The sequence below is a fragment of the Rhinolophus sinicus genome, linkage group LG13 (assembly GCF_036562045.2).
Source record: "Rhinolophus sinicus isolate RSC01 linkage group LG13, ASM3656204v1, whole genome shotgun sequence".
Taxonomy (NCBI): domain Eukaryota; kingdom Metazoa; phylum Chordata; class Mammalia; order Chiroptera; family Rhinolophidae; genus Rhinolophus; species Rhinolophus sinicus.
This window is the reverse complement of record NC_133762.1, coordinates 13,451,873-13,468,139: the sequence shown is the minus strand read 5'-3', so window position 1 is coordinate 13,468,139 and position 16,267 is coordinate 13,451,873. Positions and strand designations below refer to the sequence as shown.

General features: G+C 47.5%; 1 protein-coding gene and 1 long non-coding RNA gene across 7 annotated transcripts in view; one reads left to right on the top strand and one right to left on the bottom strand.

The window, feature by feature from the left end:
• LOC109453629 (uncharacterized) overlaps nt 1-16,267 on the top strand; it is a 46,441-nt gene that overhangs the window by 4,083 nt on the left and 26,091 nt on the right. The gene's annotated exons all lie outside the window — the stretch shown is intronic.
• Nucleotides 12,173-16,267, bottom strand: part of PDE8A (phosphodiesterase 8A) — a 106,572-nt gene continuing 102,477 nt past the window's right edge. For 3 of the 4 annotated variants that reach the window (XM_019743466.2, XM_019743465.2, XM_019743463.2), the window contains 4 exons: nt 15,152-15,319; nt 13,712-13,841; nt 12,983-13,094; nt 12,173-12,585 (listed from right to left, as the gene is read on the bottom strand). In XM_019743466.2, coding sequence (XP_019599025.2) covers nt 12,585; nt 12,983-13,094; nt 13,712-13,841; nt 15,152-15,319 — 411 coding nt within the window. In that variant the 3' untranslated portion in view covers nt 12,173-12,584. The remainder of the gene's footprint in view (nt 12,586-12,982; nt 13,095-13,711; nt 13,842-15,151; nt 15,320-16,267) is intronic. The other variant, XM_019743464.2, reaches the window with a different exon arrangement.

The window sequence follows — 16,267 nt, the reverse complement described above, 5'->3', positions numbered from 1 at the left end:
GTGATGTGGTGTGGTTTGGTGTGGCGTGGTTTGGTGTGGTGTGGTGTGGCGTGGTGTGATGTGTGGTGTGGAGTGGTGTGGTGTGCTTTGCTACCAGTCCTGCCCCAAAGCTGCGGGTGGAAGGCCCCAGCCCCAGAGCCCGGTGAGGCCCCATCCGCACTGCTCTGCCACACTCTGGTCCGTGCCAAGCTCCTTCCTGGCTTTTACTAGAGCCACGCTGGCTTCCAAGTACAAACGGTAGGAATGCCTCGTTCCTCCAGTCTGTGTCCTTGTCCCTTGGAAACCAAAGGAGCCGTGCACATGCCCCCAGGTCTCAGCCCCTGTGACAACAGCTTCTTTATCTGCTGCCTGAAGCTGACCCTTCAGTGCTCAGAGCCAGCATCTGACAGGCGCTGTCGTGTCCACTTGAACCCCGTTTCCCCGTCAGGCCCCTTCTCAGACTCCTCTCCTCTTTCAGCCCCAGACTCCCCTGCCCCTTATGCAGCTCGTCTCAGTGAGCTCATCGGCACACAAATGGGAATTTCAGCTCCCACCCAAATGGGCACCGGCAAATTTCAACCCTTTTGGTGATTGACACTGAAGAGCAGCTTATTGGAGACTTTTTTCTTTTTTAATTGAATGTGCATATTTTTAAAATTAAAGAATAAGAAAAACTCACTTGTTCAATATGAAGCTATATGTACTGGCTAACTAGTCATTTTTTACATAATTATTCTGTTTTTTTAACTTCCAATTTGTACTTAATCCCTTTACCTTTTTCACCCAGCTCCCCCAACCCCTTTCCCAGCTGGCAACCATCAGCTTGTTCTCTGCCATCTGAGTCTGTTTCTGCTTTGTGTACTTTATTCTTTAGATTCCACATATAAGCAAGAGCATGTGGTATTTGTCTTTCTCAGTCTGACTTACGTCACTGAGCATAATACCTTCCAGGTCCGTCCACGTAGTCACAAATGGTAAGATTTCATTCTGTTTTATGGCCGAGTAATATTCCATTGTATATAATACCACCTCTCTGTGCTGTCGTCTATTGATGGGCCCTTAGGTGGCTTCCAAATCTTGACTGTTGTAAATAGTGCTGCAGTGAACACAGGGGTGCATATAGCTTTATGAATTAGTGTTTCCAAATTTGGATTTCTTCGGGAAAATACCCAGGAGTGGAATCGCAGTTCTATTTTTAATTTTTAATTTTTTTTTAATTTTTAATTTTTTGAGGAACCTCCATATTGTTTTCCACAGTGGCTGCACCAACAGTGCACTAGGGTTCCCTTTTCTCCACATGCTCGCCAGCACTTGTCTGTTGATTTATTGATGATGGCCATTCTGACAGGTGTGAGGTGATTTCTCATTGTGGTTTTAATTTCCATTTCTCTGATGACTGGTGACATTGAACATTGTTTCATATTATGTCTATTGTCCATCTGTCTGCCCTCTTTGGAGAATTGTTCAAGTCCTCTGCCCGTTTTTTTTTAAATGTCTCTTCATATCTTCTGCCCATTTTTTTAAAGTGTACCATCTTTATTTGTGTGTGTGTGTGTGTGTATGTGTGTTTTTTTAAGATTATATTGGGGAGGGGGAACAGGACTTTATTGGGGAACAGTGTGTACTTCCAGGGCTTTTTCCAAGTCAAGTTGTTGTCCTTTCGATCTTAGTTGTGGAGCGTGTAGCTCAGCTCAAGGTCCAGTTGCCGTTGTTAGTTGCAGGGGGTGCAGCCCACCATCCCTTGCGGGACTCGAGGAATCGAACCCGTAACCTTGTGGTTGAGAGCCCACTGGCCCATGTGGGAATTGAACTGGCAGCCTTCAGAGTTAGGAGCATGGAGCTCCAACCGCCTGAGCCACCGGGCCAGCCCCCTCTGCCCATTTTTTGATTGGATTGTTTGGGGGTTTTTTGGTATTGAGCTGTATGAGTTTTTTTTAATGTGTAAAAATTCTTTGATTTCATTATCAAGGTTTGCTGTTTAATGCCACAAGGAATAAAGGGTCCTAAAACTCTCAGAGGATGCAGTGAATTCAAGATAATCTTTTAGGGTGAAAGCAAGTCATAAATAGGCATGCTGATGAAGAAATTGGTGTTTGTTGGGTCTATATTTAATAGACCGAGTCATGGTTTTTCATGGGTATTTGATAGTGTAAGAATCTTGTAAGCAGTGAGTGATGTTTTGAGAATCAGGTACTTTGTAAGTGGTGGTGTCCTGTGGAAAGAGGTGTCATTACAAGTGTCGGCTCATCTCCGTGTTTTGTTGTTATGGTAATATTATATCATGTACAGTTGCTGTGGTTATCAACAATAACATATCTGTCAAGATCATTAAGGACTTCTGGATCTAATTTTCTTTTCTTTTTGTCTTTTATAGTCCAAAATCCAACAATTTTGGGATTGGTGATACCATAACTCATATAATGTATATATGTTCCCACATATGTAGAGATATTAGCATAAGAACAGTGGCATAAAAAATCAGAGGTGCAATTGCGGTGTTGAAAGATTGCGTTTGATTGATAAAGATGTTTGAAGTTAGAGTATAAAGAGGCTTGGGAGATAATTTAATTTCATATGTTACGCCTTCTGGAGTTTCATATTATATTTTAGGGAGTTTTGAAGCATTAAAACAAGCAAGTAATGGTTGTAAGGTAATATTTAAGCAATGTTTGGAAAAAGAACAATTACAGGTATGTGCATGTTGGAAAAGAAGATTGATTTGAGTCCTACAAAAATTACCCATCTATCCTAAGAGACAGAAGTATTGGTATTCAGAACAGTGTTTATGTTTAAATTCAGTATCTATGCCTACTTCAGTATCATATTCCCTAGGTGAGACGTGCGCGTGTGTGTCAGTGTAATAGGCGGGAGTCTTTGTGGCCAATTAAATTCACTAGGAGAAAGTGTGCGATATTTTAGAGAAAAATTATTCTGGAATTGTGAGGAATGAAGAGAGATTAGGTATCACTACTGTATTATTGGGTGTGCAATGTACCCTGCAGAAATTACCAAAGACTGGAAAGGTAATAAATAGAGGAAGTTATGTCTCTTTCTCTCCTCGTGATACTGTCGTCTAATGGGATCCATAAGGCCCTGGGACATTGGTTTTCGGTGGTAAAAACCTATAACGTGGTGCTGTAGGTGACGGAATTGCAGTGGCTGCTGGAGTAGATGTTGTTGAAGCAGCGGTAGGTTCCTCGTCCTAACCAGTAGCCCAGATCTTCTCTTCATGCGCAGCCTGTAGAAATGGTTGGCACCAGAGCATATGGAGATGTTTTGTAAAAGACCCGTGAGAGAGAGGAAGCAGCTGTACGCATGCGGGTGAACTAGAGTAATGTGGGGTCAATGTTTGGTGTGAGTAAGGTTAGCTCTTTTAGCGGTATTAAGGTTTATGAGAAGAGTCTTCCTTCTCACTAGATGTGCTGAATTGACTAAAAAGGATGTCCATTGATGGGATGTGTTTGTAAAAGCTGAATTAAACGAGCAGGAGTAAGGTCTAGTCCATTTATCCATAGACTCCTCACGTGGCTGACAATGAGCAAGGATCTGAAGATGAGCAGAATGGGTGTGAGCGCCCTCTGTGGGCTCCAAGCTGTATCTGCACAAAGGTCTTAGGAAGTTATTCTTTGTTTTTTGGGTTTTTTGATTATATATAGTAAGTGCTAAGGATTTCCTCAAAGTGAGGTTTTCCACTAAATGATACTGGGGAGTGCTGAGCCACTCTTGGGTACAGTTAGGGTTTCATTTGTAGGTGTAGGTGGTTCAGTAGAGTAACGGGAGCTTTAATAGCAGATACAGTAGCAATGGCATGGGGGTGAGTGTCGCCCTCAGGAGTACCCCCAAATCGTCTTGAAGCAGATGAGTGCAGTGAGGACGTGTGTGGGGGGTACATTTTGGAAGTTGATGGGAGTGTGTGTCCCTTAACTCTGTGATAGAGCGTTTGAGTGACACAGTGGCGCTAGTAAATGAGCACGTGACGAAGCCCCAATGAGTCATGAATAGAGGCGTGTTCAGCTAAACCGTGAATAGTGGCGAGAGCTGCTGTCATTTCAGTGCGTAGTCCCTCGTAATACAAGGGTTGCTCAGAGTTCACCCGGTCAGGTCTGCCGTCCCAGGGTGGGCTGTCAGTCAAGTTCAAGATACCAGATTTCAGCCTCGCGCGTCTGGGTGTAGAAATTAAAGTGGCGCCATCTAGGGGTGGGTGGGGTTAGTACTAGTGAATGTGCAGCGTGGCCGGCCAGTAACTGCCCATGGCCTGGGCTGATTCACCCCTCAAGGAGGGGGAGGCCTACGTAGTTCAAGGCGAAGATGCTGAAGTAGATGCAGATGGTGACGTAGTGGCCCGTGGAGCGGGCGCGCATTCCTGTAGTGGGTGGGGGTTTGGCGTCACAACAGCAGAGGGTGGAAGAGTCAGCTGAGGCAGATATTGGGGGGGTCCTTTTCAGAGTTGTCTACATTGCTCCAGTCGGAGTCTCCTTCATTTTCAAATGACGGAGTCGATCTCCAAAGGGGTTGTTGAAGTTTCAGAGTATTAAGCGGTGAGGCAGGTTTTGAATCTGGTCTTCGATGAAGTATAATTATTGGGAGAAGAGAGTGGAAATGCCCATGCTGTATAGTTGCTTAGGGCATAATCTGCGTGTCTGGTCAAGGGAGAAGCATTAGAGCATTGTCTGTCCTCACAGAAGAAATAGGAAGAAGCAGATGAGAAGAGTAAGAGAAGCAATAAGAGGTCGATACTTGCAGCTGTAAGAATTCTAGCGGGATTCGTATTGGAATCTGAGTGTATAGTTAAATATCTTGTTGTTAACACAAGGCAATATTTGTATCTTTAGTTCCAGTTGTCCTCTCACTCTTATAGTTCAGTAAGTGTTTCTGTCTCCGTTTGCAAGAATTTCCTGTTGAGAGATAACAGGTTTTTCTCTCTGTTTAACAAATACTTTGTAAGGTATTTGATTTCTTGCAAGGGCAGAGGGTTCCCTGTCGATACCACTGTCTCTGGGTATAGTCACGTCATGAGGTACAGGGTCATGTCTGATTCTTTGATGTCATTCAAAACAGGCAACGTCTAGTTCCTGTTGCAAATTTGAAGTCGGGTTTATAGATTTAAGACGTCTTTTAAGTAGACCATTAAATCTTTCAGTATATCCTGATGCTGTGAGGTGATACCCTGTTTCCCCGAAAATAAGACCTGGCTGGACAATCAGCTTTAACGCGTGTTTTGGAGCAAAAATTAATATAAGGCCCGGTATTATATTATACCCAGTCTTATATAAGACCTGATCTTATGGTAAAATTAGACCGGGTCTTGTATTAATTTTTGCTTCAAAAGACACATTGGAGCTGATTGTCCGGCTAGGTCTTATTTTTGGGGAAACGGTAGGAGAAACGTAGGTTCCATTGTATATCCTTCGCTTGTGCATGGCCTTGTGTGTATCTAAGAGTAAAGTGTGTGCCCTGATCAGATTAGTATTTTGGGGGGGCTCTGTAATATGCTGACCGATTGTCTAAAGGCCTGTGGGAAGCTTGCGGGGTAGGGTTACCCGCTGCATTGCTACACGTGCAGCTGAGTGTGCGTGAACTATATAGAGTGCATGTGTGTCTGCGTGCGTTTGTGGTCAAGTGGACCCACAAAATCTATTTGGAGAAGAAAGTTAAAGATGTTAGGTCTCAGTGATGAAGGAGGGGCTCTCATTCTAACTTTCTCAGAAAGTTGGTTACAGGCAGGGCAGGAATTCATGGCTTGTCTTAGTGAATGTGGGCCAGTATGGCCTCAAGTGTTGTGTAGCCGTAGAATATCTTCTCTGATCCAGGAGGGATTGGGTCCTTTCTCAGTGGTCCCACCTGTTGTGTCCCTGTGTGATTTGATGGGAGGTACAGTTGGTATTTCCCATTCACCTGGTGGGGATTTCTCTAGTTTAAGTTTCATAGGTTTATGCGTTAGTGCTTCTAGCTGTGCGAGTAAGTTTGTCTGACTGCTGCAGTTTTAGTTGTATGATCCCATCTTGAAGTGTTTTCTGGTTTTCAGTTTTTCCTAATTTCCTGCTGCTTTTGCTTGTTGATCTGTTTGTTTCTGACGATTCCTAGTACTTACGAGGACCTTATCTGTGATGTGTCTGATTTGCTTGGCTTCCTCACGGTTGTATTGTGTTTCTCGGCTGTCATCCTTTCCGTGCGCAGAGACGTGTGTGACTAACATTTCATACGATGACTTCATCTAATTCTTTCCAATACTCTGCTGACCATAGTTCCTTTCCATTCATTTTCCAAGCGGTCTTTTTCCGTTTTCCTGATCAAATAGCAGTGCCATTAGCGGCGGCCCATGAATCAGTAAATGTGTATATAACCTTTTGGTTTTTCCTCCGGGATTGTCCAGCAGCGAGAACAGCAGCGATTAGGTCGGCGTGTTGCGCAGATTCAGATTTCCCCGCTTCCCCGAGGGTCGTGCACCCTCGGGGCTCAATGCCGCCGCCGTCCATTGTGTACCGCGAGCTCCTGGGGCCTGAGCCGCCTGTGGACCAGGCCAGGCCGCGGCCCCGTGTGATGAGTGGATTTGCTCCTCCCGCACCTGTGGCGCAGGTGCAGCCTCTGCCTCTGAAGCTCCTCCCCGGGCTCCTGGTCCCAGCGTGGAAGCACCTTTTCCATGCCGCGAGTTTAGGATACATCTGAATACCTGCCAGTTCTTCTGGTGTCATTGTGACCCGTTGTAGGACTGGTGACACCTGGTTATGGGCGTATCACCTGTTACTGGTTCGGGATGTCTGATGGCTTCATAAGTGAGCGAAACATGTGTTTTGCAAATGGAGAATATTTACTAGGTAAAGTGAGGGAGCTTAGTGGTCTGAAAGGCAAGTGGCATAAAAATGAGGCGTCCGCACAATCCTTTGTCCACAGAGCCCAAGTACCACAGTCTTGGGCAAATAAGACGTGTGATCTCAGTGCAGAGTCCCCTGTGGGATATGGCAGAGAGATGAAGGTCTGTCTGTAAGTATTCTTTAGATTTAGGGCTTCCTGTTGGGGAGTGCCCATTCAAACGTCTCTGCTTTTCTAGTAATTGCATAATTGTTTTAAGATCCCTGGAGGAAGTGGAATGTGTTGCCTCCAGTAACCAGGATCCAGTCAGTCTTTGAGCTCCTTGTGTACGGGTTGGGGTGGCGATATGTTGAATCTTATCTAAGACTTTCTGGGGTATCTTTCTGCCTTCAGATGACCATGTGATGCTGAAAAATGTAACGTCAGTAGATGGACCTGTGGTTTTATCATAACTATTGTCCATCCTCTGGACCTTAGATCTGGATTAATTGGTGTCTTTCTTTTTCTAAAATGTCTTTATTATCATGAGCCCTGTCGTCTGCATATTAGAGGATGAGAATAGAATGCTTAGTCGTGTCAGTCTGGGTTGTAAGAATAGAATGAGCTGCCCTGGGCTATTGGGGTCACCTTCAGGCAGCCTTTTCGATCTATATCGTTTGCCTTCCCAAGAGAAGGTAGTCTGTTCCCTAGATTTCATAGGTAGGGTGTGGCAAGGAACGTGACTCACTGGCTGGAGTGATTTTGTTACTGGTTTCCTAGGTGTCAGGTAGCGCTCCTTCTAATTTAGGTGATTCTTCGTGTAGGTTTATAGAAATAAACTATAGGAAGTCCGTAGTCCCGGCTGGGCTTTAATACTGGCCACATAGGGCTGTTATGTAAATTAGGTCTACTAGGTTCAATAAGGTCTTCTTTCTGTAAATCCTGCCTTTTTTGAGATATTTCCTTATGTCCTCCTTTGGGAAGGGACTGCTTAGTGAGTGTAGGTTTATGTGTCAATTTGTGCTTGTGCTAGATTGTAAATTTTTAAATTCTTTTATTTCTTCAAATGCCAATAGTAATGAAAAATTTGGGGTGTCAAGTCCATTCCAGTTATGTTTTCCAGAATAGGATTAACATAGAATGTGTGTATTAGTGGTTCTTTATTATATAGTAAAATATAAACTGTAGTCGGTTGTGCATGTTAAATGTTGTTTCCTAATCCTGTAATTCCTATGCTATGGTCGTTTATATTGGGTGTAGTATGACATTTATTGATACTGTGTTCCAGTGTCTACTAAAAATGTACAGTGTAACAAGTGTTGTTCTGTTTGTTTAGCAAGATTTACGAATGGTCTGTTGTCACCTGGTCTGTTGTCACTGGGCAGCTTGACCGAGGACTTCCAGGTCTGTGTTAGTTTTTTGAGAACAATCTTGGGGTGAAGTTGGTAGTTGCCCTTTGTTGTTGTGAATTGAATCTGTTATTGTTTGGGAAATGTGTTCTGTCCTGATTTTGTCCAGGATTCCTTTGTGATACTGAGTGTTCCTTCTGTGCTCACACCACACACCTTCTGGTGTGTATGTGGATAGCTAGAAAGTTTTCCATCTGGTGAAAAGAATGTTGGTCTAAATGGTCTAAAATGTGGTCTGTTCATAGCCCTAGAATTTTTACGGTATTTTAAAATAAATCTGGGTTTAAAGTGTTGTCTAAAGTTGCTGAATTTTTGCATATTAAAAGTAAATGTCATTGCCCTGAATGTTACTTGGTGGGTCCCTTGTAACTGCATGTGATGTAAAGACATTGAGCGGGTGCCCTGCATGGTTTGTGCCGTTGCCGCCGCATTTGTATAAGGCAGCCGAAGATGTCCGGAGCTCCTGTTAGAACTCTTTTAAAATCATTGGTTGCAGCTACCTAAAACGGTGTGTGTTTTCCCTGTATAACATATGCTAGTGCCAGAGTGGCTAATTTCCTGATGACTTTCTGTCCTTGTAAGTCTTTCCATTGTAAACTGTCACCAAACTTAGTGGGGTCTAAGTATGGGGGATGCTTCTCCAAGCAATAGTTCCCCAATCACAGAGTGTCTCTACTCTGGCCAGGTTGGCTTGTGTTAACCTCAGATGTGTTCGTTTAAGGGTGGGTTTTCATTGATAGAAGTCGCCTGAAGCATTTCACATGCAGGTCACGGTGTAGGATTGGTTCCCAAGTCCCATACTGGAGTGGCATTTGACATCTGACTACAAGGAATTCTCCTATTTTGTCATCCTGCCCTGGACTATGTGTTCTGTTCCTTCCGCGCGCGTAGCGTCGGGCGTCAGCAGGCGAGGCTTCAGGCGCTCGGCGTGGGAGGAGCGCAGGTGCGGCTTCTGCTCGTCAGTTGAGGCCTGAGCAAGGGGCCGTCGGCGAGCTCAGAGCTTATGCTTGAGGCTGGTGCGGTGCCCCCAGAAAGCCGTCCAGATGGTCACACCCCACGCACCCTGCGACTGGAGTTACCTGGTTAGGGCGCTGCCTGGGTACACCTTGCACATGACGCTGTGGCATGCCTGGCACTTTGTGCCTGATACAGCTGTCGGAGTTATTACAGTCCATTTTGTGTTCACAATTCTCTATACATGTTGCAACTGCAAGTGGGAACTTTCTCTTCATTTCTTTTTCTGGTATTTCATTGTTAGCATATAGGAACCATGGATGTTTGTGCGTTGATTTTTGTGTTGTCCGAGTCCAATGCCACGATTTCCTGATCCACTCCCCTCCGAAGGACATGACACTTTCTCTCTTTCACTGTGCCAGCATTCCGGGGTGAAGCTTCTTGAACAGTCTTCTGTGCATTTGCAGATTTGTGTAGAATGGAGCTAGAAGTAAAATCGCTGAGTGAGGAACTTGCGTAGGTATTTCCAAATTGCTCCCCACTGGACTGGCACCAACCTTGCGGGCCTGCCACTCCTGTTTGCACCCTCGTCAGTGCTTCCTGTGGCCGGGTTTTTTAAACTTAACCTAATGGTTGTTAAAATCTTGTTTTTGTGCCCTTTTCTTAGGTTTAGGCCTCCTTTATCCAGAATACTAATTTGTTTCTTTTATAGGTCATTTCTAAATCTGGCATGATTTTGTATATTTTGCATATAGAATTTCTAACCATTTAGACAATTTCTTGTATGCTTTCTGAAGTTTTTGGTGTCATTTAAAGAATGTTTCCCCCATTCCAGTGTCAAAGTTATTTTGTCCACATATGGATATTTATTCCGGAATGGTTTTGTATATGCTGTGAGCTAGTATTTGTACTTATTTCTGTCAGTGTTTCTCTCTTACTGGTTGCATTAGTCACATTTTATTCTCTTAGCTGACCTTTTAGTGACTGTAAATTCCATATTCTCTGTTCCTTTGACAGTCTCCCTTAACCTGTAAGTAATCCCATGGAAAGTGTGATCTCGAACACACAATCTCCTTTGTCCTCCGGAACATACAGCTTTCTGTCTCTTGCCCCTCTTCCTCCTGACTACCCAGCACTGTTGTTTCCCCCACTTGGTATAGTTTCAGGTTTGCCCTTGTGCTCACCCATCTCTTCGTTTGCCACTGCTTTTCTGTAACCACCTCTTGTGCCTGGACTCATCTGCTACAACTGCATTTTCCAGCATTTCGTCCCATGCGGGACTGTGTACAATGCACTGCCTGTCCCGAAGCGTATTTTACCTGCACTGCGAATGCTAGTTTGGTTAGGCTGGGGATTCTAGGCCGACAGTCTCCTGCAGTATTGTAACCACCTCTTGTGTCTGGACTCATCTGCTACAACTGCATTTTCCAGCATTTCGTCCCATGCGGGACTGTGTACAATGCACTGCCTGTCCCGAAGCGTATTTTACCTGCACTGCGAATGCTAGTTTGGTTAGGCTGGGGATTCTAGGCCGACAGTCTCCTGCAGTATTGTAACCACCTCTTGTGTCTGGACTCATCTGCTACAACTGCATTTTCCAGCATTTCGTCCCATGCGGGACTGTGTACAATGCACTGCCTGTCCCGAAGCGTATTTTACCTGCACTGCGAATGCTAGTTTGGTTAGGCTGGGGATTCTAGGCCGACAGTCTCCTGCAGTATTGTAACCACCTCTTGTGTCTGGACTCATCTGCTACAACTGCATTTTCCAGCATTTCGTCCCATGCGGGACTGTGTACAATACACTGCCTGTCCCGAACTGAGGAGTGCAGTTCGTCTGCTACAACTACATTTTCCAGCATTTTGTCCCATGCGGGACTATGTACAATGCATTGCCTGTCCCGAACTGAGGAGTGCAGTTCGTCTGCTACAACTACATTTTCCAGCATTTCGTCCCATGCGGGACTGTGTACAATGCACTGCCTGTCCCGAAGTGTATTTTACCTACACTGCGAATGCTAGTTTGGTTAGGCTGGGGATTCTAGGCCGACAGTCTCCTGCAGTATTTTGAAACCGTCATCCCTTTTTCTTGTTGCTGCAGATGAGAAGTCTGCTGGCAGCGTAGTGCTAGTTCTTTTGTAAATGGTCTGTCCTTCCTGACAGCTTTAGGTTAGGCTCTGAGCCCAGGGCTGTAGTTTCACTGCACCATGTGGATTTGTTTCACTGATCCCACTTGGGATCGGCATGTCCTTTAAATCTGAGCACTCGTGTCTGTGAAAACCAGAGGGCCTCTCAGCCTGTGTTTGGATGGTGCCTGACCCCATTCTCCCCCTGGATCTGCTAGTGTAGACACTTGGAATATTTTTAAGCATGTCGTTCGGTTTTCCCTGTTTTAACTTTGGTCATATTTTCCATTTTTAACCCCTGTGCTGCAGGCTGAGTGACTACCTTAGCCTTCCAATTAACTAGTTCTCTGTTTAGTCTTGTCTTTGTAAAGAAGTTTGTTTCAACAATAATATCTAGAAAGTCTGTTTGGTTCTTTTTTTGAACTATGTTGGTTGATCTTATGGTTTCTATTGCCTCTTTTTTTTCTCCTCAAATTAAGGATTTTCATGTGAATGTGTCTTTTAGATGATTGCTTCTGGTGGTGCCAACTTCAGATACTGTCTGTACTTTTGTGTCTACATCATGACATCTAAGCTCCTCGTGGGGACCCTCTCCTGGCACCTGGAACTAGGGGAGCAGGCTTTTTCCCACCTCCATCTGTAGTTACCAACCAAGCGGCCTTGGTTCCCTTAGACACAGAGACCCCTGGTTTGGCACCGTCACCCCACAGGGTGCCCATGATCGCTGACTGAGTTCCCAGTGGGAAGTTCTAGGTAGTTCTGAGAATTTTTCCACATATTAGTCTGGCTTTTTGTGATGTTTAGTCATTTAACTATTAATATTTTCCTTCAGTAAAGTTACCTTCTTCATTTAGAGGGAGAAAAGGGTAAAATATTATAAGTCTTATAAAACTCCAAAGAAAAGGTGACACATGAATTTTTAAAAACAAATAGTTTAATTTCATTTTTATCTTTGGAAAAAGCAATATAACAAGCACTTTGACATGTCACCGTGTGTCATTTTTAACGGTACTACAGTTACTGAAAATGTGAGAATATATAACCTTTAAAAATCTCTAGAATCAAAGATTACCAGTGAAGATGAGAACAGATTGGTTTTAAAATGTATTTTTAGTAAATACTCCATTTTTGTTCTTTGTGTCTATGGAAATATTTGGTAGAAACACTGTACAAAATAAGGCAGACATTTGGAAAATTCATTTATAAAATTTTAGGGAAAAGGTGTTCAGTCCAAATTTCTTTTCCTTCACAGATCACTGAGCCAAGTCCATCGGTGATTAGAGCAGTTTGAGAGTTCTGGGTGCTGTACAGGAGGGTCTGGTCCTAGCTCTGGAATAAGATTTATGCAGAAAACAGGCTTTCAGAAAAGTGTAACAGATCAAATATTTCTATAGTTCCAATTGTCATTTTTATATTAGTTTGCATTATGGAAAGTCTGTGCAACAACACTTATGTAATGAATGAGTCATGTAAATTTTATGGCATTTAAAATAGGCTTTGAAATCTTAAAATTCATTTTAAAAAGCATTCTAATAACTATAGTACTGCTAAGACGATATTGTGAGAAGGTATTACTCAGGCTTCCCGGGAAGGTAGGGAGGGGAGGGTTAGGGAAGAAAGAGTGATTTCGGGGGTGGGAGGTAGGGTGGCAGGAAGGAAACCCTGAGACAAGCTCTCCTAGCAGAAGGGCCAGGGCACTGAGGACAGTGAGGTGACGGTGACACACCATTCGGACTCCGCGGGCGGCCGCAGGCTCCTCAGCTTCCTCTCGTCCAGGTCCTTCCAGTACTTGAAGTTGCCGTCCAGGTGCAGCAGCAGCTCGGGCAGGTCCACGAAGGCTGGAGGAGGAGACGGAAGTGAGGTCTCTGCCCAGCTCAGCGTAGAGCCTCGAGCATTTGGAGGAAGAGGGGACAAGGGGGGCAGTGCACAAACGCCTAGGAACGCTGAGCAGACAGGAGGGGACACAGCAGGTGGCGTGAGCCCAGGTCACTGACGCCAGCAGCTAGGGGCACCTGCTGAGCTGCTAACTAGTAAATAACTCGGGGAGCTCATCTGCTCTGTCAGCACCTTCGGGGCCCGGGTGTCGGGAACACAGCTGAGCGAGCCCCGCGGGGGCCCAGGGCCTCTTCTCTGAGAAGCTGCCCACACTGCAGGTTACAGCCAAGGGACGTGCACCGTCTGCTGCACAGTGATGCCTGGGGCCAGATGGCACCGGGGGGTGCGGCGTCAGCAGTAGTGGTTTTGAATCCTATGTTCTCTGCTGGGAGCTGTGCGGCCCCAAGTTCACGTCCTTACGGGGGGGGGGGGGGGGGCAGGGAACGGGCAAGTGCCCAGGGAGACTCGGGCCTCAGTGCCACTGGGCACTGGAAGCCCCCAGCATATTCTAGAGGCAGACAGTGTGTGCTCCGTCTGGTGCCCCGCCCGGGGCTAAGGACCGCGCCCTCAGAGCGCTTACCATCCCATGCGTCGAACATGCCTGTGATAAAGTAGTCAATGAACGAGATCTGGGACTTGGGGATGCTGCAGGTGTTTCTGTCGAAAACCGGCATCACCACAGGTAAGTCCTGCCGCTTCTCTTCGTCGGTCTGCAACATAGAAAATGCCAGAATTCCAAGACTTCAGGGTCTGCTCCTCGCCATGTGGTGAGTGGCCCACCAGACGCCAAGTTGTTCCCAGGGTGGGGACCTCTCTGCCGGCAGGGCCTGAGACACCCACCCCACCCAGTCTTGTCAACACCAAATGGGCTGACCCCACTAGCTGCCCCGCGCTGCTGCCCCTGGCACAGCTCAGCCAGAGCTCCGTGCTGAGTGAGACGCAGCCCCTGTGTGTGTGTGTGTGTGGGGGGGGGGTCCCAGTGGCTGCTTCACATCTCAGCCCAAAGTGTTTTATTTGAAAAGGCTCTAAACATCCTTGAGATCCGTGAGGTTAAAAAGCGTCTGGCATGAAGGGTTTTTATGTAGTCACGCGCCACTCGCGACGGGTGCGTGCTGCGAAGTGCGTGGTTAGTGATTGTGTGCTGGTGTGAGCGTCACAGACCGAGCTGGTGGCCACCAGGCTGCACACCTGGGCTGCCAGCCTGGACGGCGTGTGACGACCGAGGCCTGCAGGGGCTGTCGCACGGTGGTGTGTGTATCTGGAAAGGTGTCAAACACAGAAAAGGCACAGTAAAAATAAGGTGTAAATACTAAACAGCGGCGCCCTGTGCAGGGCACTCGCCAGGAATGGGGCTCGTTGGACCGGAAGTCGCCCTGAGTGAGTGAGGGGAGTGGGTGTGAAGGTCTGGCCGGAGGGGACTGCAGGAGCGGCCCTCCCCCTGCTCCCTCCTGACAGGCTGAGACGGGACGCGGAGCTGCCCGTGCTGCTCCCTGGACGGGACGTGGGCTGACTGACGGGCTGGGCGAGGCGCCGGTCGGTCGCCACCACAGGGACTGGGGCGCGAGGACCAGTAGGAAGCAGGGGGCACGCACTGGCGTGGCGGTGGGTCAGGGAGCTCAGTGGTATCGTGAAAAGCGGGGGGTTTGCGTGGGGAGCGTGTAGAACTGAGGGCTCAGTATGTTGACTGTGGAAATGTGTGTTTGGTTCCATGGACCCTGTTCTGGCACCAAGGGCTCCCTGCTGCTTTATGAAGTGACGGGAGAAATGAAACGTCTGCTTTACGTCATTACGAGCTGTCCCCGCCCTGCCACGCAGCGCTTCTAGGGAAGTGGCAGCGGCCCTGACTCCCGTGGAGGTGGCCGCTGAGCCGCGTGCCGGGTAGTGGGCGTCCTGCACTCGGCAGCCGGCGCTGGGAGGCCGGTGGGGCGTGTGTGGCGCCGGGGACGGGCTCCCCGGTGCTGAGCCGGGGCCCCCGGGGGGTGCGGCTCCCGTCAGAGCGGAGAAAGAGGCCGCGTCTCACCTGAGAGAAATACTCCTCCGAGATGCGTGCGGCCCACTCGATGCACTGCTCCCGGGGCCGGCACGGGTTGGACACGTCCGCGCACTTGATCAGCATCCGTTTGATCAGAGTCCGGTTCTCGGGCGTCCTGAGCATAGTGTTTATGGCGTCTTGCTCTTGATCAGTTTCCTAAAACGTGAGAGGAATTCAGAGCCGTCAAAAGGGTCCCCTGGCGCCGTGCCTGGTCCCGCGGGAAGCGCCGCGAGGTCCAGGGGCCGCCATGGATGCTGAGTCCTCAGGCCCTCACGTGACGGGGGGGGGGGGGGTGTCAGGCCCATGGGGCGCCGGCGGCCCCGAGGCTGATGAGCTGCGTCCCCGCCTGGGCTTTCTGCTCTTCTCACTCTAAATACTTCTCACAGTTGCCTTTTCTTTGTGTTGCACTAGCTCTGTCGTGCTCCCTTGGTAAGAACGCAAAGACTGGCTTTTATCTTTTATTTACTAAAAGAGAGTGTGAATTGAAAAAAGAGTTCTCTGCTCTCACCGGAAAGAGAGTCTCGTGTCCACCAGGCCCCCTGCTGCTTCTCATTACCTGCTGTGGACCCCAGCCCCGGGCAGATGTGACGGGGATGAGCTGTCGGTTCCAAGTTACTGACCCTTCCCTAACACTGCCGAGCGTGTTACGGTGTGCGAAGGACTCAGCCGTCATTTTCTTTTGATCTGCGCTCAGAAAAAGCTGTGGTGGGAGGCCTGCGAAGCAGGATTCTATACTCTGGCATTTTACAAACGCGGACACTGGGATGCGGACAGGTAAAGACACTTGTCCAAAGCCACTTAGCTGAGCACGTGGAGTAGGTGACAGGGCAGACACGTGGGCCTCAGGAATAGGGTCCATGAGAGAACATTCTCTAGGGACTGACCTGACCACAAATCCACACAGTAGACACCGTGTAGGACATGCCCACTCTACACGCAAGGCAACGGGGACGCAGAACTGGGCAGGCACTGCCTGGGAGAGGCCTGCTGGGACCCTCACCAGGCAGTTGTGTGGACTCCGTGCCTCAAGTCCAGAAAGGAGGCACACGAGGGTCCCCCTCCTGTGACAGCCAACAGAGGATGGTTGCTGCCACCACAGAATGT